Source organism: Pteronotus mesoamericanus, unplaced genomic scaffold, assembly GCF_021234165.1.
Source record: "Pteronotus mesoamericanus isolate MK-2021 breed Mesoamerican mustached bat unplaced genomic scaffold, CSHL_Meso_final contig_74, whole genome shotgun sequence".
Lineage (NCBI taxonomy): Eukaryota > Metazoa > Chordata > Mammalia > Chiroptera > Mormoopidae > Pteronotus > Pteronotus mesoamericanus.
The window spans coordinates 28,011,949-28,032,899 of NW_026555247.1; the positions used below are offsets into that span (position 1 = coordinate 28,011,949).

Here is a 20,951-nt window from a genome sequence, read left to right on the forward strand (position 1 = left end):
AAAAATGAACAAACGTTCTATCCACTATTCTCTAAAGATATGATAACCTCTAAACCTTGATGGATGGGCAGGAACAAGCCATGAAGCTCTGGAATGGGCAGATCGATGAAGGGTATTGCTGTGAGGAGCCCAAGCTCAGTTGTGATTAAGACCTATCTGTGGAATGATCTATGTCCTTTTGAGCACTTCTTAGCTAAGCAAGTATCAGGATAAATAAAGTTCAAGTTCTTTGTGACAGCGGTGTTTAAAATACTATGCTAAGTCAGACCCGAATCCACCGTATTTTTCCGTTAAAACACATTAAGTCTCAATCATCCTACAAGACCCAGCTCAGATCCTCCCTTTCCTAACTCCTCTAAAGGCTAGTGATTCCTCCTTTTTGCATATTCTTATCTCTCCTTTTGACTTCTCATTTATTCCCTCATATTGTTAGCTGATTATTTTCTGCTACAGCTTATCCCACCTTCAGTATATGCTCCTAAAACCAGGAACTACCACATATTTTTAAAATTCTCTCAGCAAGAAAAAACAGACACCCCACGCTGAAGGGACGGGTGGGCGCCACCGAGCGCGGACCGCCGGCGCGTCCTAGAGCGGCCGCGCGCGGACAAAACCGGCGGCGCACTTCCGTCCGCGCCCGTCGCCGCCCCGCGGACAGCTGGGCCTCGCCGTGGGCCTGTTCCTCCCTCGGCTCTCGCCGCGGGCCCCGGGGAGTGGGTGAGTGGGGCAGGGCGCGCCGGAGGGGTCGGGCCAGGGTGTGCGCCGCCGCGGCCTCCCACGCGGCCGCCGTGTGGGCTGGGCCGCGCGGGCAGGCGCGCGCTCTGCCTTCCGACTCGCGGCCCGGGCCCCGCGCCGAGCTCCCAGGCCCGGGGAACGCCCGGGAGTGAAGAGGCGCCTCGTGCACCCCCGAAGGCGGGAGCTTTCTCTGCCCCGCGCGCCTGCCGCCGCCCACCCATCCTTTAGGGACTCTGACACTGGCTTGGAAGAGAGCCTGGCCTCGCCAGTGGCCGGAGACCTGGCCCCTGGCCCTGACTCTGCCTTGGCCGCGCACCCAATCTCTCCAGGCCACGGTTCGTTCTTCTCTAAAATGGAGGATGGCAGTGTCCGCCCTACCTGCACCACGGGGATTGCAGGGTGGGCACCGCCAGCCTGGAAACTAATTCCCAAGCCCGCAGTCCTTAGACCCATTTGGGAAGCCTTCCAAATGCTCAGGCCTCAGAATCACCAGGCGGCTGTAATTGCAGCCAGGACTGAGAACCACTGGACCCAGAGTGACACAGCGCTGTCATGTGCTCTGTTCCCGACGGAAGGTGCACTTGGTCCTAGGTGGATTGTGGTCTTGAAAAAGCAAGTGCTGTTTTTCTGTCCAAGGAGATAAAGACCAAATCTGGTTCGGTTACTTTGAGTAACTGGTGCCTAGAATGGTACATGTCACAAAACATGCACCATTGATTAAATAAATTAATTTCTGATTACTTCCCGACCTAGTGTAAGGGTTTTGATTATGCGGTTTGTTATTATTTAGTTTGTAACTTTTTATTATGGAAGCTTTCAAACATATAGGAAAATAAGGCAGTGTACTGACTTCCTAACTCATGATCAATCTTATTTTATCTGTTACCCTCAACCCTGCCCCCCCGGATTATATAAAGCAAATCTAAAGGTACCATATCATCCGTTAAATAGTTGTTTATGTTTATAAAACACAACTCCTTTTTTAAACGTAAAGCCACTAGCAGTCTAATAAGCATTTCACGTCATTTTCGATCTAGTCAGCATTTACATTTCCCCAGTTCTCTTTTTTCCTCCTATTACCAGTTTCTCCAAATCAGGATCCAAACATCTCTTTATCCCCTCCCACTTTATTTTTCCCTCTTGTTGAATAAATCAAGTCATTTGTCCTGTAAAGTTTCCTACATACTGGGTTTGGGTTTTTCCCTCCTGCTGTGTCCTTTAATAAACTGGTGTTTAGATTACAGCCTTAACAGATTCAGGTTTTACTTTTTGGCAAGCAAACCTGATAGGGTTTCAGTGTCCTTCATACTGTATCACATCAGGAGTTAGGTAAGGTCTTGTCTGTCTCGTGGTGTTAAGATTGGTCAGTGGACCTCTTCTGTACAAATTGCACCACAGGGTAACAAAATAATTGACCAGGGACTTAGAGGAGAATGCCAACTAATAACTGCAGAAGGAATGAGAGAATAGCACCTTTTGGCAATGTCTAATGAAATAATGGGACCTGGCAAGGATCATTAGGGGCTGTTAACATCAGAAAAAGAGAGACAGGCAGACAGCGTGTGCTTCCTGATGGAAGGACCCAGTACCTCTTACCAAGTGTTTTTGGGTGATGGGTAGGAGACATAGATGAAATACGAGCGGCCACGAGTTAGTTGATAATTATTGAAGCTCAGTGATGGGTGTGTAGCAATACAGTATACTAATCTCTACTTTTATATGTGTTTGACATTTTTCATAGTAAGATTTTTTAAAAAGATTGACTTGTTGACTAAGGAGTTCAAGTCATCCTGATCTATCCATTATAGTTCTGTTCTCCATTACCCTTTCACTAAGTGGTTCTCAAATCTGACTGCATATTAGAATCACAGGGGAAGAATTTTTTTTTAATATACTAGAACACATGCCTCACTAGCAGAATTTCCTGTTTAATTGTTCTGGGATGGAGCCCAATCATTGATATGTTTTAAAAGCTGATTCTAATACGCTCCAGGGTTACATACCACTGGCCTAGATCCATTACTTGTTAGGGATTGCAAAGTAATTGTATTCTATAATTCCTTCTGCATTTGTTAGCTTTTATTTATTTATTTATTTTTAAAGATTTTATTTATTTTTAGAGAGGGGAAGGGAGGGGGAAAGAGAGAGAGAAACATCCATGTGTGGCTGCATCTGGCAAGCCCTTCACCGGGGACCGCCTGCAACCCAGCCTTGTGCCCTGCACTGGGAACTAAACTGGCGTCACCCCTTCCCTCCCCACCCCACCCCTGCCCCCCACCCGCCATCCCTTCGCAGGCCGTTGCTCAATCCACTGAGCCACACCAGCCAGGGCTGCATTTATTAGCTTTTAATATTTTTAATTTTCTTCTTGTTTATTCTCGTATGTCTTGCAAACTGCAATCCCATAAGAAACCTCTGCAGATCAAACTAAATTATCAAAGGAAGGTTTGATCTTGGAAGTGGAAGTGTGGAGTAACACACGGAAGGACCTTAGCAGTAACCTAAAGGCTTGTGTGTGAGGTGGAGACAGGTACCATGTGTGTTTAAGGTGTGTGTCGCGGGTCAGGGGGGCTGGTGAGCTGACTGCATCTCCAGTGGGGAGGAAGATTAGATGAATTGTATTAATAGAACAGCATGTTCAGCCTTATGACACATTTTTAAAAGTCATCAATATTAAAGAAATTAAATATAAAATAAACTATAATTAAATAATGCCGTTTATTGCAACCAAAAAACATTACAAAGATTTTAAAGAAAAAATAATCCCCCTTCCCACCATTTTAATCACCTGTGAGATAACCAATGTTAAAACAATATTATGTGTATCCTCTACACCAGACTTTCTCTGTCTCGTATAAATGCAGGGGTTTTGGACATTGTTATAAAAGTGAGATCATGCGATAGCCATCTGTAACTTTTCTCACTGTCATCCCTTCAGGACAAGAGTTACAGATCTGACTCAGCTACAGAATACATAGTTCATGATATGAATGTATAATATTAAATTGTTTTCCTATTGATTTTTTCTTTATTGCTTCCAAATTTTAACCGCCTTAAAACTACCACAATAAACATCATTGTACATAGATCCTTTATTTCAGTAGGGTAGATGCCCAACAATGGGAATGCTGGATTAAAGTGTGTTGTTATTAACAGCATCATTATTTTTGATAATATATATTACCAGATTACACTCCCAAAATATAATAGCAATTCACACCTCCACCCATCAGTAACATGAGTATCTATTTTCTCTTGTTCTGGTTAGCACTGGCTATCATTAATATTTGCCAGCTGATGTGTGGAAAATATTGTTTGTTTCTTTAATTTGCATTTCCTCTAACTGCCTAGAGACTGAGCACTTGTCATGCTTGTTGGACATTTGGATTTCTTCTACGAATTTCTTGTACATAATCATTTTTCTGTTGTATCAGAGTTTTGTTTTTGTATTTTGAATTAATTTGCATGAATTTGTTTTTACGTGCATTAACTCTTTATCATACAGTGCAGACAGTTTTCTTCAGGTGTTTTTTTGATCCTTTGACTTTGAGTTTTGAAATATGAAAGTTTTTAAGTAGTGAAAATGTCTATTTTTTTAAACTGATGGGATTCCTTTCTTGCTAATAAGGGCCTTCCCAAACCCCAAATTATATATATATATTCTCCTAATATTTTTTAACATAGTTTATTGGACCTTTTACATTTAAATTTCTAAACCACATGGAATGTATTTTTATATACAATGCAAAGTGAGTCTATTGCTTTACTTTTTTCTGAAAAAGTAGTCAATTATGTCAGTGCTGTTTATTAGATATCACTCCTTTTATAGTTTATATATGGATTCCCATAAATATCTAGATTTATTTCTAGACTATCCTTTCACCTTTATTTTTTGTGTCCATATTCTCTTAATTATACCCAATTAGTGTAATAAGTGTAATATCTAGAAAAGTAAATTACTACTTACTGCTTTATGTAATTTTCTTGCCCATTTTAAGACACTTATTTTTTTTCTTCCATTTTTTGGTTGTTTTTGCTCCAAGATAACTCTTACTGGAAATCTGATAGAATTTACATTAAATATATGTATATTGATTATGAAAAGATGAACATTTCTCTGATATTAAGTCTTATTAAGGAACCTAATAATGTACCTGGGCCTTTTAGGGTCTATTCTGTTCTTTTTAACTTTATTTCTAGTGATTTTATAATTTTTTTTCTTTTGTGAATGAGATCTTTCTTATTTCTATTTTTATCTGGTTATTGCTAAGATTGAGAAAAGTTACTGACAATTTTGTATATTAATCTAGCTGTCTGTCAGATATTCTTATCTTAGTGTTTTTTCTTAAAATGATCTGTTTTTGTTTTCCTCCCAGCCCTCATTGTGGATAATCTATAATTGTTCATGTGTAAGTTTGAGTTTATTCCCCTTTACTCTATTTGCTGCACATCTCCCATTACAGAAGTATGTCAGAGTTAGCACATGTGCCCAGAAACAGAGAAAGGAAAAAGAGATACTAGGAGCTGGCAGAAATCTATACACTCAGCGGTTCTTGCTGATCACCTGCAATAGCAGAAATCCAAATTCTACCTAGTGATGGACCCTGCCATCTCGGGGAGTGAGACGTCCATTTGGCGTTACTGCGATGCTATGGAGCGTTGCTGTATTTATCATCTCAGAACCTCAAATGGGGTGGTTATTGCTGTTTAGTGTTTATTAGAAGGACTTTAAAAAAAGTATGATTGGAAAGGCCTGAGTTCCTAGGTACTCCCTCACCCCTCTGCCACCATTGTTAACATCTCTCAGTAGTGTGGGATCTTTGCTACAGTTGATAAACCAACACTGATACATTATTAACTGAAGTTTACATTAGGATTCATTCGCTCTTTGTGTTGTACATTCTATGGGTTTTGACCAATGTATAATAATGAGTGTCTCTCTACTGCATCATGTAGAATAGTTTCAGTGCCCTAAATAACAGTCTCTCAGCAACCTGTCTTTGGTGATTTTGAGCAGTGACGTGAAATAATCCCTAGGTGATTTTTCCATTGCAGGATAGAAGATGTCTATGGATGTGACGTTTCTGGGGACAGGCGCAGCATACCCGTCCCCAACCAGGGGTGCCTCTGCTCTGGTTCTTCGGTGTGAGGGCGAGTGCTGGCTCTTTGACTGTGGGGAGGGAACCCAGACACAGCTCATGAAAAGCCAGCTTAAAGCAGGTCAGTGTGCATTCAGCTGTCTCATTAACACCGTCTCTTGTTCTGCCTCATTTTCTTGGCTTTCCTCGGGCCTTTGTTCTATGACAGCTCTGACCATGGCATCTCACTTCAGTGCTAGAGTCCTGGCAAGACTTGGAAGGCTCTCAGGCACCTGGTACAGCCACTGACCCTTATTCATTCATTTATTTACTTTTCCTTCATCCTATGAGTTTTGAGAGCAGCTCTATAGAGGCTCAGAGTAGAGGATGGAGTGAGGGGCATCAGGCATGCTATATGGACACTGCCCAGGCCAGGGAACGGTGTGCACACTTACATGCCCAGGAGAGGTAGGCGTCGGCAGAGAATGCGAGGGGCAGTAGACAGTGCTCAGAGGACGGGGATGCTCTTTCCCACGTGGTTATGAGGGTAGACATCTCGGAGAAGGTGACCTGTGCGCTGTTGAAGGAAGAGAAAGGATACCTGGGGCTGGGGAGAAGCAGGACATTTCAGGCAGGCGGGCTGGGGTGAGCACAGGCCCAGCACGGGGCGACTGAGGGTACAGAGATGAAAAGCCCCAGGCCAGAGGCAGGCCCACCTGGGTTCTGGGCCCAGCTGTGTCTCAGCTTGTGCCCTCAGCAGATCAGCAAACTCAAAACTAGTTTCCTCATCTTGAGAATGGGGATAAAACCTCTACTTAAAAGGCATGTTGTGAGAATTATATATAATAATCCCTTCTCTGTGAACCTGCCTCCTTCTCATCAGTTAACTCTTAGCTCAAGTGCCATTTCATCAGAGGCTTTTCCTGAACCTGTGGGGTTAAGTAGTTCCCCCCTCACCCCAGGCATTCTACAGCTTTGTCCTATTTTATTACCTTTTTAGCATCATCAGTATCTAAAATTATGTTACTGAAATAGTTGTTTTTATGTGCTAAGCTCAACAATCACCTGTGTACTTAGTAGATGCCTAGTAAATATCTGTTCAATAAATGCATGAATAACATGTTCAGCACTTAGTATTGTGCCTCTGTCTTATTAGGTCTTGATAAATGGTGGTTATTGAAGTTATTATTTCTGTGGCTCAACACAGTGCATGGCATTTGATGACTAAAAGATAGTTCTAGCATCCAGGGATCTCTTAGTCTGTTGGTGGAAACTGACATGCAAACAGTCATAATGCAATGTGATAAGTAGAATAGTGGAGGTGTTTTCTAAGTACTTTTGGAGTACAAAACAGAGGGACACTAACTATATCTGTGTGTTCAGAGAAAAATTTCCAGAGATGGTAACAGTCGAGCTAGGATCTAAGAGATGAAGAAAAGTTTCTCTGGGAACAGAAGTAAGTAGGGCTGAACATTTCAAGGAATAGACAACAAAGTGAGCAACCAGAAAGGGAGTTTCTAAATGTGTTTGGGGAATATGGAGCCAACCAGAGCGTTGGGTACTTGGCTAGGAGAGAAGAGAGAGAAGAATGCTGAGAGTAAGTGAGGGCAGACTGTGAAGTCTTCTGTGGTACGCAAAGGTGTTTGGACTTTATTATTCTATGGGTAGTAAGGAACCATTAAAAATTTTTAAGCAGGGGTGACATGGTTGGATTTGTGTTTTAGGTCAGAGCTTTCCTAGGGTAAATGTATTGGCAGAAAGAGAATAGCATCAGGGAGACCAGCTTCAAGGCAGTTGCATTCATCTGAAAAAAAAGAGAGATGAGGATGTTGAAGCAGGAAGTAGGGAGAGGGATGAAGAAGAGAGTCTTAATCTAAGAGATAAACTTGCAGAGCCAACAGGATGTGGTGACTGATTGAATGTCTAGGGTGTGAAGAATCATTACAAGTTACAGACGGTTATGTCTCAGACCTGGGAGTCTTGAAAAGAGCAGTTGGAGGAATGAACTAGTGAATATCACTAGGAACACGTGGCCTTGTGGTGCACACAGTTCAACCGTAATTATATTCCTCTTGTGTTGAAACTTGGAGGTGAGGGCAGGTATTGTGCTTTATGTCCCTTGGGTCACACAGGTGTTCCTTTCATGAGAACTCTCAGGGTAGACCAGATGAGACTGTGATAGTTAACTGTTTACAGAGTAGGGTTTGAGGTGTCAGGGTGATTAAAGTGAAAACAAGAAACTGTTAATTTTGGGTACTAGAGGTTTGGATATGGGAATAAGTCTTTCCATTTTCTTTAAAACTGTGTCAATTATCTAATGGTGCAAAACCTAATAAATTTAGTATCCTATTTGCATTTATTACCTTATCATTTCTGTGGGTAAGGGAATTCAGGCCTGGTTTATCTGCTTCAGGGTCTCACTAAACTAATCTCATTATTGGCTAGGGCTGAGTTCTCATCAGAGGCTCGAGTGGGGAAGGATCTGCTTCAGAGCTCATGCAGGGTGTTAGCAGAACCCTTACAATTATAGATTGAGGCTGCCCTCAGCTCCTAGAGGCCTCCTGGTCCTACGGTTTTCTGCTTCTTGGTAGCTTGAAGTAGTACCAGCAAGGGAGAAAGAAACTCAAGAGGAAGTCTGCTGGCAATATAGAGTCTTAAAACATCATAAAATCACATTGCATCTCTGTGTCACATTTTACTGGTTAGAAGCCAATCACAAGTCCCACCTACACTCAAGGGGAGGGAATTATAGAAGGACGTGAACACCAGGAGGTTATTGGCTTCTCTCAATCATCCAGTATGGACCAATCATAGTTTCACTCATTGAAACCCTTTTCAGCTTGTACTACCTGCTAGGGTAATAATATTTTATGAGTTTCATAAGGAAGTACTTTGTATTTATCTAAACATACTTCTTTCAGGCTTCTGTAGTCCTAACAACGTTAAGCATCTGATAAGTATAGGTTTGTCATGTCTATTTCTGTCATAATTTTAAAGACTGAGCTTAGCCTTCCTTTTTAATCTTAAAATAATTATAAAGAGTATACATGCTCTTTTTAAAAATTCAAACAAAGCAGAAAGGTATAAATAAGAAAAGCCTAAATCCGTGTATCATAGGTAAAATTTCTGTACACGTAGATACGATAACAGTAGGTGTATTTGTGTTTGTATGTGTGTGTATAATTTTGCATAAATTGAAACACTTTACTTTGTATGATCTGCTTCTTTTCTACTGAACAGCATATACAAAGACTATACTGCAGACATTTTCCTAGGGCAGTAAATATAACTGCATCACCACTTAGTGGATGCTTAGTACCCAACTCCTTCAGTGATGACATATTCCCCTGTACTTTCCTGTTCTCCAGGGAGAGGAGCGTATGCGTTTTTCTTTCTGCATCTGATGGCTTCCTCTTACCTTTGATAACGGTGCTTGCCGTTCCTTCTCCCTCTGACAGCGAGTTTCTTGAAAAATGAAATGTTTGTCTTCCCTGAAACTGTGATTACTGTGGGAAGCAATTTTGTACTTTCTTGATTTGTCCTACCTACCTTGGGTTCACAGACTGTTTTGGTGTTCCATTTGGCTCTGCCTTGCACTAGGTAGGGGGGAACCAGAGTGTCTGATGTGGCCCGCCTGAGGTCAGCATGAGATCAGGGCTCGACAGCTGCTGTAGTTCTATCTGCAGAGGCCTCAGGTCACACTTGTCGGTGCTCGGGCAGCCCAGGCACAGGGAGAGAAAATGCAAGGGTTCTAAAAGTAAAAAGGCAGCAAAAACAATGACTGAACAGAGAAAATAAAAAGATGCATATGGAGGAAACTTCTCGAGTGCCTCCCCGGGATTCTCAAAATCCAAAATCAGCCTCTCCCCAATTACTGTTCTCTGCCATGGGTCCTGGACTGGGTGTAGTAACTGGAAGACTCACTTGGAGAATACTTTTGCCTTGGTATCACAGGACAAATCTCATTACAGTAAACTATTCCTCTTCTTTTATGTTGTGAATAAACTCTTCTGCTTTTTAATGGTAGCAAATGTTTGAAATAAGTGTGCCATGAGCTTGGACTAGAAACCTCTGTTACACTAAACTTGTGTTGCTGTGATTGTTACTTTTAAAGTGCCATGTGGTGCATCTCAAAAAGACTACTAATGTGGCATCCGGTCCCATACCAGCAATACAGTTTACCATCTGGTAAATCAAGTTACAACCTAACCCAGGGTGCGCTGAAAAATTGCTGTATTCAGAGTGAAGGGAAGGGATGGGCCCATGAACCTTTACCTAACACCGCAGGGCATCTGCCCTCCGATCGGCATTCTAGTGGCTGTTGTCCACCTCCTCCTATCTCGGTTCTTCACCCGGGGCTCTCTGACCTCCCTTTCCCCCTCTTTGCTTGCCTATTCCTCCCTCATCATCTTCCTTTTTCTCCTCCCTGGTCAGTCTCACTCAGACGTGCAGGCTCTGACTTGATTCTTTGCTTGCCTCTCCCTCCCTCATCATCTTCCTTTTTCTCTTCCCTGGTCAATCTCATTCAGACATGCAGGCTCTGACTTGGTTAGTTAATCTCTGTCCAGTGCAGAGATTCCTTAAATGGCAGTTTTGGGTTCAGGCACTGGTCCAGTCCTTTCGAGCCAGGGGAACTTGTTTTGCTGGAAATACATACTTGCTGTGCCCAGAGGGAACAGTAGGGGGCAGTAGAGCTGTCAGATGCTTTTGACACTTGAGGTCTGCCTAGTTACTTAAGTGAATTATTTTGGCGTACTTCCTTATTGCAACTTGCAACTTTCTTTCTTTCTTTCTTTTTTCCAAGAGGATATATAGGAAAATATTCTGAAAGCCGTAACACTATGTAACTTGAAGATGTTTTATGAAAAAGTTGTATTAAAACCATCCAGTAAAATAAAGCCTTTCTTTCTTGCTTCTGGAATCATGTAGAAAAATATTAAAAAATTAGTTTATGGTGGTAAGTAAAACTCTAAATTCATTTTACTGCTTTCTATGTAAGTTGTTATGTATGTTTCCAGCAGCTTTGTGTAGATCTTTGTTTCTGAAAAATTCCCAATTTTATTTTTCTCCCTCAACTGAAAGGGAGAATTACCAAGATCTTCATCACGCATCTTCATGGAGATCATTTCTTTGGCCTTCCCGGCCTTCTCTGCACAATCAGCCTGCAGAGTGGCTCCACAGTCACCAAACAGCCCATTGAAATCTATGGCCCTGCGGGGCTTCGGGACTTTATCTGGCGAACCATGGAACTCTCTCACACAGAGCTGGTCTTCCCTTACGTGGTCCACGAGCTGGTGCCTACAGCAGATCAGTGTCCTATGGAAGAACTGAAAGACTTTGCACCCATGAATAATATAGACAGTTCTCCCAAAGAGGGACAAGGAAGAACTATCCTGTTAGACTCCGAAGAAAACTCATACCTTCTGGTTGATGATGAACAGTTTGTGGTAAAAGCGTTTCGCCTCTTTCACCGAGTTCCCTCCTTTGGGTTTTCAGTCGTGGAGAAGAAGCGCCCAGGTAAACTCAACGCACAGAAACTTAAAGACCTCGGTAAGTATTTTTTTTCTCTTCTCATCAATCAAGCTGTTGTTAACTGAAGCTCTTAGAAGTGTTGTAGTAACCTTCCTATCCTGTCTCCCAGGCCTAAAACTGACATTTTCTCTACTTCTTTCCTTTACCCACAGTTTGCTTATTAGGGGAATTCCTGGGGCCAAAAGATGCTATTCAGAGCAAAACCCAAGCATATATTTGAATCCTCCTCTCTTCAGCTCCCCTGGTGGACATTCTTTAGTCCATTTTATCTTCAGTTTACACTGTCTTGTTTGGCAGGGTAGTGGTTGTTGTCTTAGTGGGTGTCGAAACACGGGCTGCTTGCGGCCCAGGATGGCTATGAATGTGGCCCAACACAAAATTGTAAATTTATTTAAAACCTTTTTTTTTTTTGCTTCATCAGTTTTTGTTAGTGTTTGTGTATTTAATGTATGGCCCAAGACAACTCTTCTTCCAGTGTGGCCCAGAGATGCCAAAAGGTTGGACACCCCTGGTTGGCTTTTATTTTTTCATGTCTTCCTCTTGAAATACATTTTCAATGACATTTTTAGCCTGAGAATTTTTGCCATATCTTAACCTTACAACTGCAAACAATTACTTTCAGGGTTTTCCTTCTCTACCTCAAGTTAATTTGGTGTTCAGAATTCTTTGCCTCCTCCATTTGCATACTTGGGTTCATCGCAGTAGGTAGCCCTCACACAAAGGTGGGCTTGGGCCCACCCGAGGCTTCGTACCTCCTCCATGCTAGGCCTTCATGCCCAAGGCCCTTCACCATCTCTCTGGAAGCTGTGTCCGGGTCTGCAGGGCCTCCAGCATCACCGTCTTCCTTGGTGTGGCCAGTGCAGAGCCTAGAAGAAGCATGATGGTGTCTTTTGTATATTTGATTCTTGATTTGCTCAACCTCTTCCACCTTTCCCAAATAAAACACAATGCAAAATAATGAGGAAAAGTAATATGGGCCAAAGGTAGTTAGTTTTATTATCTAGAAACCTGTGGAGCCCTGGCTGGTGTGGCTTAGTGGATTGAGCTTGGGCCTACAAGCCAAAAGGTCACTGGTTCGACTCCTGGTCAGGGCACATGCCTGGGTTGTGAGCCAGGTCTCCAGTTGGTGGTGTGCAAGAGGCAACCAAACATTGTCTCACATCAATGTGTTCTCTCTCTCTCTTTCTCCCTCCCTTTCGTTCTCCCTTAAATAATCTTTACAAAAAAAAATCTGTAGAAATAGTCTTATATTGGGAAACTTGAAACATGATCTATGTTGGAATTAGTAAGCACTTTCTGTTTGTTTGTAGGTGTTGTCCAGAGTGATAATCAGGTACTATTCTAGATTGATGGGAGATTTAAGCCCAGTTTGGTAAATGTGGAATCGCCCCTATGCATGCAGATTATGTATGACTGCCTGAAACTCCCCTTGACCTTATGATCCAAACAGTCCTCTCTAACAATTTTTTATTAAGTTACTCAGTTTGTAGGTCCCTTGTCATTATTTAAGTAGACTCTTAAATTTTACCCAAAGATGAGCTTATTAAATAAAGCACTCCCAGAAACTGTTATTCTCATGCACAGCAGAGCAGCAAGTCTGTTATCTTGACTGTAATAATGTTGTTGTGGAATTTAAGAGCTTAAAACTTATCTGACACATGTGCTTGGGAAATGTTTTAAGTGCTGCAGCATTGCCAACGTGGAACTTAAAACAGTTTATAAATACTCCAGTTTTCCACAAACAGTAAAATATTTATAAAAATTATGAAAAGAATTAGATGCCTTTTCCATTTGCTATTTGCTGTGCTGTTAAAACAGACTCTCTTAACAAGTCATAAATTCCTTTCCCATGATGTGATGTTTGTTATCTGCCTCCATAATTAGGTGTTCCCCCAGGTCCTGCCTATGGGAAGCTGAAAAATGGAATTTCTGTTGTTCTGGAAAATGGAGTTACAATTTCTCCCCAAGATGTCTTAAAAAAGCCTATTGTTGGAAGAAAAATCTGCATTTTGGGTGACTGCTCTGGGGTTGTGGGTGATGGAGGAGTGAAGCTGTGCTTTGAAGCCGACCTGTTGATCCACGAAGCCACCCTGGAGGATGCCCAGATGGACAAGGCAAAGGAGCATGGCCACAGCACGCCACAAATGGCCGCAGCATTTGCAAAGCTGTGCCAGGCAAAGAGGCTCGTTCTGACTCACTTCAGTCAGAGGTACAAACCAGTTGCCTTGGCCAGAGAAGGAGAAACAGATGGGATTATAGAACTAAAAAAGCAAGCTGAATCAGTGTTAGATTTCCAAGAAGTGACTCTAGCTGAAGATTTTATGGTGATTGGCATTCCAATCAAGAAATGAACTCGTGTTCCCAAATGCATATTGACATGTCCTTGAATATGTTACTGAACAGTCAAGTTTGTTGTCATTGTTGTTTTAGGGTAAAATTATTTGGGTCCCAATAATCCTAAAAAGGATGATGGAGCTTTGTTGCTGAACTGACTCAGCAGTGAAAGGGAGCAAGCATTTTGATAATAAATCATTTTAAAAAGAAAAAAGGTAGCATCCTTTTTAAAGTCTGAATTTTACAAAATGATAGACTATTCAGGTATACTTATGCTTCCTGTTTTGTGGCTGCTGCCTCAGATGTGCCCCATGCAATTTTAGGCTTAGCTTCTGTCCAGCTTTATTGCTGTTATTGGCAAAGTACGCAGGGCTTGGCCCTCTTGGCTAAAAATGGTATTTTGGCAGCTTGTGTTGAATCTGTTCATGTTATTAAAGAACAGAGAGAAGTGTAATGAGACATTGGACATGCACAATTGAAGCCAGCATGTTAAATCTTGAATTCTCTGCTGGAATACTGACTACAGGGTCAGGCTAGGTGTTTATCCTTTAATTAATGTGTTATTGAACTTTCTGGTTTGCTCAAAACCTGTGGTTCTCAGCTGAGGGTGATTCCACTCCCATAGATGGAGCTCTGGAATGGTGGGGATGGCTCGCTTTGGCAGCACGTTTACTGTGATTGGAACGATATGGAGATTAGCACGGCCCAAGTGCAAGAGTGACATGCAAATTCATGAAGTGGTCCATATTTTAAAAAAAAGAAAAAGAGAAAAAAAGAAATTGGGATGTTTCTTGCCAGAATGACTGGGAGGTAGGGGGAGAGTACTAGTGCTATTTAGTTGGTCACTAGGAGCCAGGGATCCTAGATCCTGTAAAGTCTGGGTCATCCTTGTATTATGATGAAGAATGATCTCACCCCAAAATACAAATGACAGGCATGTTAAGGTACATAGAAAATTAAAACTTATACTCCCAACTTGAATATACTTTATCAAAATCTATAACAATGAGTTGAACTACTAGGTAAATCAAATTCCATGACAAATTCTAAAGAACTAGCTAAGTGACTATGTTGGAACTGAAATGTCATGTGGATTGGCAAGTTTTAGAGAAAGAATAAAAAAGTTATCTTTGATTGATACCAAATATCTAAGAGAAGTGAGCCATGAACTGGAGCTTATGAATCTGGAGGTAAAGAAACGGTATTTATTCAACTGAGTTTAATTTATATGTTCCTATTAATAATTCTTTGAGCACAGTTTTAATGAATGTTCTTTCTAGACTAGCTTTTCCCTCTGAGCTGCCTTCTGCCTTCCTTCTGCCATGGAGTATCTCTGATTCATTTGCCCCACAATAGTTCTTAAAATGTGTTACATGGAAAGATAGTCTCAAATACTGATTCATTCAAAAGGGTTCCCTGATCAAATCAGTTTGGGAAACCTTTTATGCTATGTGTTTCTGTGGGACTGTCCTAGTGCCCATTGACATATATATATTAAAAACAGTACTGCCTGAGTGGTCGTAAACCAGCTTTTGGTGCCAGAAAGACCTTATTTCAGAGTCCTGTTGTGTACCTTATGGTGGTACCTGTGTGGCTGGGAGCAGATTACCTTTCTCTCTCTGAGCTTCTGGTTGCTCATCTCTAAAATGGGACAAATAAATAAATAAATAAATGTAGGAAAAATAATAATACCTACCTCACAGGATCATTGTGAAGATTAAGAAAGATGTGTGAAAGGAGCACAGCACGTTGCTTAAGGGTGTTGGGAAGCCTTACCGTACAGAGGCCTGTCCACTCTATTCGAGCGCCCCCTTCTCAGTCCTGTTTCACCATGTACTGTCTGTGACCATTGTCGAGAACCTAGAGCATTTCATAGTACCTATTTAGAAATATTGTCATGGTGTATACTATTAAATTCCTTTGGGTTCTGGGGCTTCTCTAGTAAAAACTTTTGACTCCTGGATGGTTCTGGAATCCCTAGCATAGTGATAATCGAGACGGCTCTGGTTGCTCAAGACCTCACTTGTTCTGAAGCAGTCTTCCAAATGGTCGAACCCTGCCCTGCTCGAGGCTGTCGGCCTACCAAAGTACCAAAGCTCGACCAGACTGAAAGTGTAACTTGGTGTCTGAACTCAGTTCACATAAGCATCTGTTAGACACCATGTGACTGGCTCTGTACAACAGGGAATAGCTAACACTAGACCCTCCACTGCATGGAGCTCTCGAGGTGAAGGCTCTATCGTAGTCACCTCTGCGTTCTTAGAAGTACCTCCCCCCTCCCCCGTAGTAAGCACTCAGAAATGTTTATTGAATGAAATGAGGTCTTGATACCATGCCTGGGCAAACTTTAGGACTTAAAGCTTAGGACCTGTGCCTCGTCCATTTGTTACTGTATTTGTCCAAAAATTTTCTCGAGGTTTGGTGGTGCCCCACTTACCGAGTACCAACAAAATGCCAGACTTTACTGTATTGGGAGTAGGTAAATGAATATAAAACAATTCTAGGCTAGGCTTACAATCTAAGCAGTAGAGACAGGTAAGTAAACAACTATAAACATATAGTTCCTGCAAAAGTTCTATTCATGTAGCCTGGTGCTTAGTTTTGCTGTTTCTGAGCTTTATTTGGGTGCTTACTTGAGCTGTACTCTTGGAATCAAGCTCTGTTAATGCATGTGGGCTAAGCTCTCAGAGACTATGGGAACAGGGGAATGAATTGATATGTTGGATCGTGTGTAGGGCATCCATAGTTGAGAAATTTTTCTTGGACTCTTCTGGCCTAGAATTTGTGCTTAATGGTATGATACACTCTTAAGAATTTGTGGAGCTAGGATTAAGAATGAAGCTTATATTGGACTTCCCAGAGCTATAATCTGTTTAAGGTTGTATGACTCTAAGAGAGGATTAGAATATGTATTATGCCCAAATTTATTTGGTCACTGAATCCTCTTTTGCCAAGAACGTTTTGGAACACTGAGAAATGCTGTTCCTTAATACTTCTTGAAGTTAATTATATTTCTCTTTTTTACCTGCACAATTTATTGAGGTAATGAATTTCATATGTACACCTAGTATAGTATTTTCTTTGCTCTAAACTGACTTTCAATTGTCAGGAATCCATAAGTACCCGCTTATTTTAGAGTAAATAAAATATATGTGCTTTCCAATTCTCAAAAGGTGTTTAGACTTACCCAAATAGACCCCAAGTCAGCTCTGTTTTCTAATACTCATGCCTCATGAAGATACTTTTAATGAACTTTTTTCATCATAAAAGTAGCATATGCTTGGTAGAGAATTTTCTTTAAAGATTCAAAAAAGGAAGACAATTACTCATAATTCCACCATGCAGAGAACAACCACTTCTGACCCAGGGTGTGAGTCATTATTACTCAAAGTAGCATACAGGTGGGCAAGAACGCTAAGTAGAAAGAGACCTCACTTGCGTTCTGGCTTATGCTCTGCAGCAGCGTGAGTGAGGCCTGTTTCTTGACTCCATCAGTAGATGAGACAGAGTATCCTCAGTTGATGACCTTCCTTACGTCTCTTCCAAGACATTTGTCTTACAAACATTATTTTTGCCTCCTAGGACAAGTAACTGTAAGGACTTATGTCTCTCAAATACTACATACAATTCAACTATGATTTTCTTGAATATTCTTATGCCAACTTAAAAATTTAGTGGTTTTTACTTAAAGGGGTACAAATCTGTACTGCTACAAATATGTTCATGACAGATATACAGTGAAGGTAATTTTGTCTTCATAAAGGTATAAATTTACAGTGAAATGTACTGGTTCTGACCTTACTGATGGATGGATTTTTCAGGTAATGAATGAGTCAGAGTGTATATTTTTCTTATATGGGAAGAAGGAAAGGGAAATGCTGGCCATGCTTTGAATGTTTGCTGTTGGCAGGATAAGAAATGAGTTAAGGGGGATGGAGTGGGACGTGGGGTAAGACCAAGAAATTCTTTTCTTCCATAGTGGGACGTAAACAATATTTAAAACTAAAAATCAATAGCACTTTTAAGCATATCACGCTAAGGGGGGGCGTGGTGGAGGGTAGGAGGGTATTAAACGCTGGATGAATAGTTAGGAGTGGAGGAAGGAACCCTTATTGAAAGGTACAAGGGGTACGGTAAGAGCCAGTCAGAGGATTGCTATTTTTTATAAGCCAAATAACACTAGCACTGTTTGATATTTTGAACTACTTCATGTGTGTTTGTATTCAATTAGTTTAAAAATTACATTGAAACACACACACACATAGGTAAGACACTACCACTATGAATAATCATATTAATTGCTTATCTCTGGTTTCTTCAAAATGTAAATCTGGGCCTAGTACCCAACCCCACCTGCCCCTGAAGCTTTTCAATGGCCTTGTCTTCCCCGGCCTTCCCCGCAGAATCCTTCCCCACAATGCCGCTCATTTTTGCAGCCCCAGCCCCGTGGGCCTTCTCTTAGTCTTTTGTCCGAGGTGTCTGTTGACACACAGTCTTGGCATGGACTGCACCTCCTGCTCCCTCGACCTGGAATGCTCTTCCTCCTCTCCCCAAGTTAACCCTCCCTGGGGCTTAGGATCACAGCTCTGTAGTCACTTCCTCCTGGAAGCCCTCCCAGACCTCAGTAGCATATCCCTCTCACAGCAACTGCACCCCACCTTCCTGGTGCTTGTCATTTTATGTTTTCATTTTGCTTATGTGAATATTTGATTTATGTTTCTCTTTCCCACTAGAACTGTAAGCTTCACAAGAACAGAACTGTGTCTGATTTGTTTTCTTTGGTGCCCTAGCTCCTCGCTCAGTGCCTGGAACATATGAGGCACTCAATAAATAGTGGCGACTGGCTCAATTTTCCTTGACATTCTTTATTCTATTAAGATGCAACACCTCGTTCTCCTAGGGATTTTTTTTCCCAATTAATACTAAAAACAAACAGAATTCCACACCCTTTGAACCTAAGCTGGGGAGAAAGAGATTGGTAACCTGTGATCTTAATGAGGCAAACCCTTATAAATACTAATTCTAAAGCTTTAGCATGGTGTCCTAAGATAGGAGGACAGTTACCTAGAATCAGGGAAAAGGCTCGAAAAGGAGTTTCTCTGCCTAAGAGAGTAGGGTGTTGGCTTTGGCTATGCAGAGGGAAGTCGGAGCCAAGGGGAGGCCAAGCCCCATGCAGGAGTCTGGAGCCCCAAGCAGGGTCAGGAAATGGTGGGAGAATCTGATACACATTGTATGTTTGCTGCATTGTTGTCTAAGTAAATCCCTCTATTTCCCCCAAACTTTCTTTGAAGTCAGCTGGACTCAGCATTTGAGGATCCCTTCCCAACCCTGAACACCACCAAACAAGAACTAGTGCTAACTAAATTCCATAATTGGGTTGACCTGGGGAAAAGTGTCAGCAAGAGGGAGAGAGGGAGACAGTTTAGAACTAAGACAGTCCACAGGAGCTAGAGTCAGAGGTGACTATGAGACTTAAGCTCCCCAGGGATTTTAGAAAAGTGAAAGGAGGGCATTGACCTTTACCGTAACTCCTAGAATGGGAAGCAGGATAGGGCTCGAGCCAATTTCGTATATATCTTAAAGGACGGAGTAACTCTAGATGGCATGTGGACCCAGGTATTTCTGTGTCCTTGCCGGACACACTCTAAGGATTAAAAAGCTGTCATATCCAGGATAACAAGGAAGTTGAGGAGGGTGCTTAGGTTTATCCGAAGTAAAAAAAATATTTCCAGTCCTAAATAAAGCTAGCAGAGAAACACTGTTGCTCAGATGTCAGCCTGCTAATTATACACCCAGCAGACTTGGCAGGTACAAAGATTAAATTCGCCCACAAAAAAGTAAAAGGGGAAAGGCGAGGGATCAAGTTTCCCAGCTAATAAATCCCCCCTGTAACTTCCAGAAAGTGTTCAGGCAGCCTTAGAGAGCTAAGCAACATTTAATTCAGTGTCACCAAAATGAAATCAAGGTTATTTTGTCTAGGCAGTTCTGTACATTGTTGTGCCTTCCAGAGACCATAGGCTTGTCCAAATGAGGCCGTATCTCTGTCAAACATCCTGGACTGGAGTTGACCTTGTAGAACTACCCATGTCTGGGTAAGCGATCAGGATGCTGATCCTCCCTGGCTCACCAAGGACCTTGCAATGGAACGTCTTCATCCAGCTAGTGGATACTGGAACACAATCATTTTCCTCCCCCATATGCCTTCATTGGAAGGCAGAATAATTTACTGCAGTGGTCTTCAAACTAGGGTATTTGTACCATGGGGATAAGCAAAGGTTTTTCTGCATACTTCCATATGGAATGTTTCCTAAAATCAATCTTCCTGAGAATGAGTCAGTGAAAGTGTCTTGCTGGTTCCATGGCACAGTGCTGCAGGATGATAAACATCTGGGATACCAAAGAAGGGGGTAATCGAAATACTGGTGTTGGAGTTGAAATATAAACGATTAGATACATTCTTTTGCAAGTTGGGTAGTTTCCAATATGTTGCTTTGAACAAAATTGAAGGAGGATCTAATCAAATCCAGATTAAGAAGTGTCTCATCTGTCTAATGATAGATCTTTTTAAAATCTTTATTGAGATATAATTCACATACCATACATTCAATGAGTTTTCATATTTTCACAGAGCTGTGCAATCATCACCACTATCAATTTTTGAACATTTTCATTATCCCCCGAAGAAACCCATACCCTTTGGCAATCACTCCCACTTTCCTCCCAGGCTCCCCAACCCTAAGCTATTTTCTACTACTAATCTACTTTATAACCACTAGTTTACTTTCTGTCTCTATAGATTTTGCCTATTCTGGGTATTTCATATAAGTTGAATCATACAATATGTGGTCCTTTGTGACATGATTCTTTCACTTCCCACAATGCTTTCAAGATGGATCCAAGTTGTAGCTTACATCAGTACTTCATTCCTTTTTATAGCCAAATATTCCATTGTATGGATATACCATGTTTTACTTATCTCTTCATCAATCAATCCAATGACAGATTATTTATAATATATATTAAGAATGAGAAAGGAAATGTTGCTGCAGATCTTATAAATATTAAGTTAAAAGAGGATACTGTAAGTAACTTTAATTTTAGATAAAATTACTAAAACAACTTTCTTAAAAAAAAACAAACATGCACACAATTGGCCAGAATTGACAACAAGAAAAAGAATCGATGACTTCAGGTTTTTGATTTATTAAAAGAGAGTGAATTTGTGATTAAAACTCTTCTAAAGACAAAAACAAACCATCTCCAGGCCCGATG

General features: G+C 41.4%; 1 protein-coding gene and 1 pseudogene across 4 annotated transcripts; both read left to right on the plus strand.

Annotated features, from left to right (window-relative positions):
* Positions 1 to 622: 622 nt before the first annotated feature.
* Positions 623 to 13,893, plus strand: ELAC1 (elaC ribonuclease Z 1). Of its 4 annotated transcripts, XM_054583668.1 has the most exons (6): positions 640 to 717; positions 3,145 to 3,283; positions 5,112 to 5,144; positions 5,791 to 5,955; positions 10,896 to 11,363; positions 13,230 to 13,893. In XM_054583668.1, exons 4-6 carry the CDS (start codon positions 5,799 to 5,801, stop codon positions 13,694 to 13,696), a joined length of 1,092 nt encoding a protein of 363 aa, XP_054439643.1. In that variant the 5' UTR covers positions 640 to 717; positions 3,145 to 3,283; positions 5,112 to 5,144; positions 5,791 to 5,798; the 3' UTR covers positions 13,697 to 13,893. The 4 variants fall into 4 exon arrangements, with proteins under 4 accessions (XP_054439646.1, XP_054439645.1, XP_054439643.1 ...); XM_054583671.1 differs by lacking the exon at positions 3,145 to 3,283 and having other exon boundaries at positions 623 to 717; XM_054583669.1 differs by lacking the exon at positions 5,112 to 5,144.
* A 438-nt stretch (positions 13,894 to 14,331) lies between these two features.
* LOC129078952 (uncharacterized) lies at positions 14,332 to 14,431 on the plus strand (annotated as a pseudogene).
* Positions 14,432 to 20,951: the final 6,520 nt, after the last annotated feature.

Coding starts and splice junctions, on each gene's coding strand:
- ELAC1 (XM_054583671.1), top strand. CDS start 5,799: ATGTCTATGGATGTGACGTTTCTGGGGACAGGCGCAGCATACCCGTCC. Junction 5,956..10,895: donor GAAAAGCCAGCTTAAAGCAG/GTCAGTGTGCAT, acceptor CTCAACTGAAAG/GGAGAATTACCAAGATCTTC. Junction 11,364..13,229: donor ACAGAAACTTAAAGACCTCG/GTAAGTATTTTT, acceptor CTCCATAATTAG/GTGTTCCCCCAGGTCCTGCC.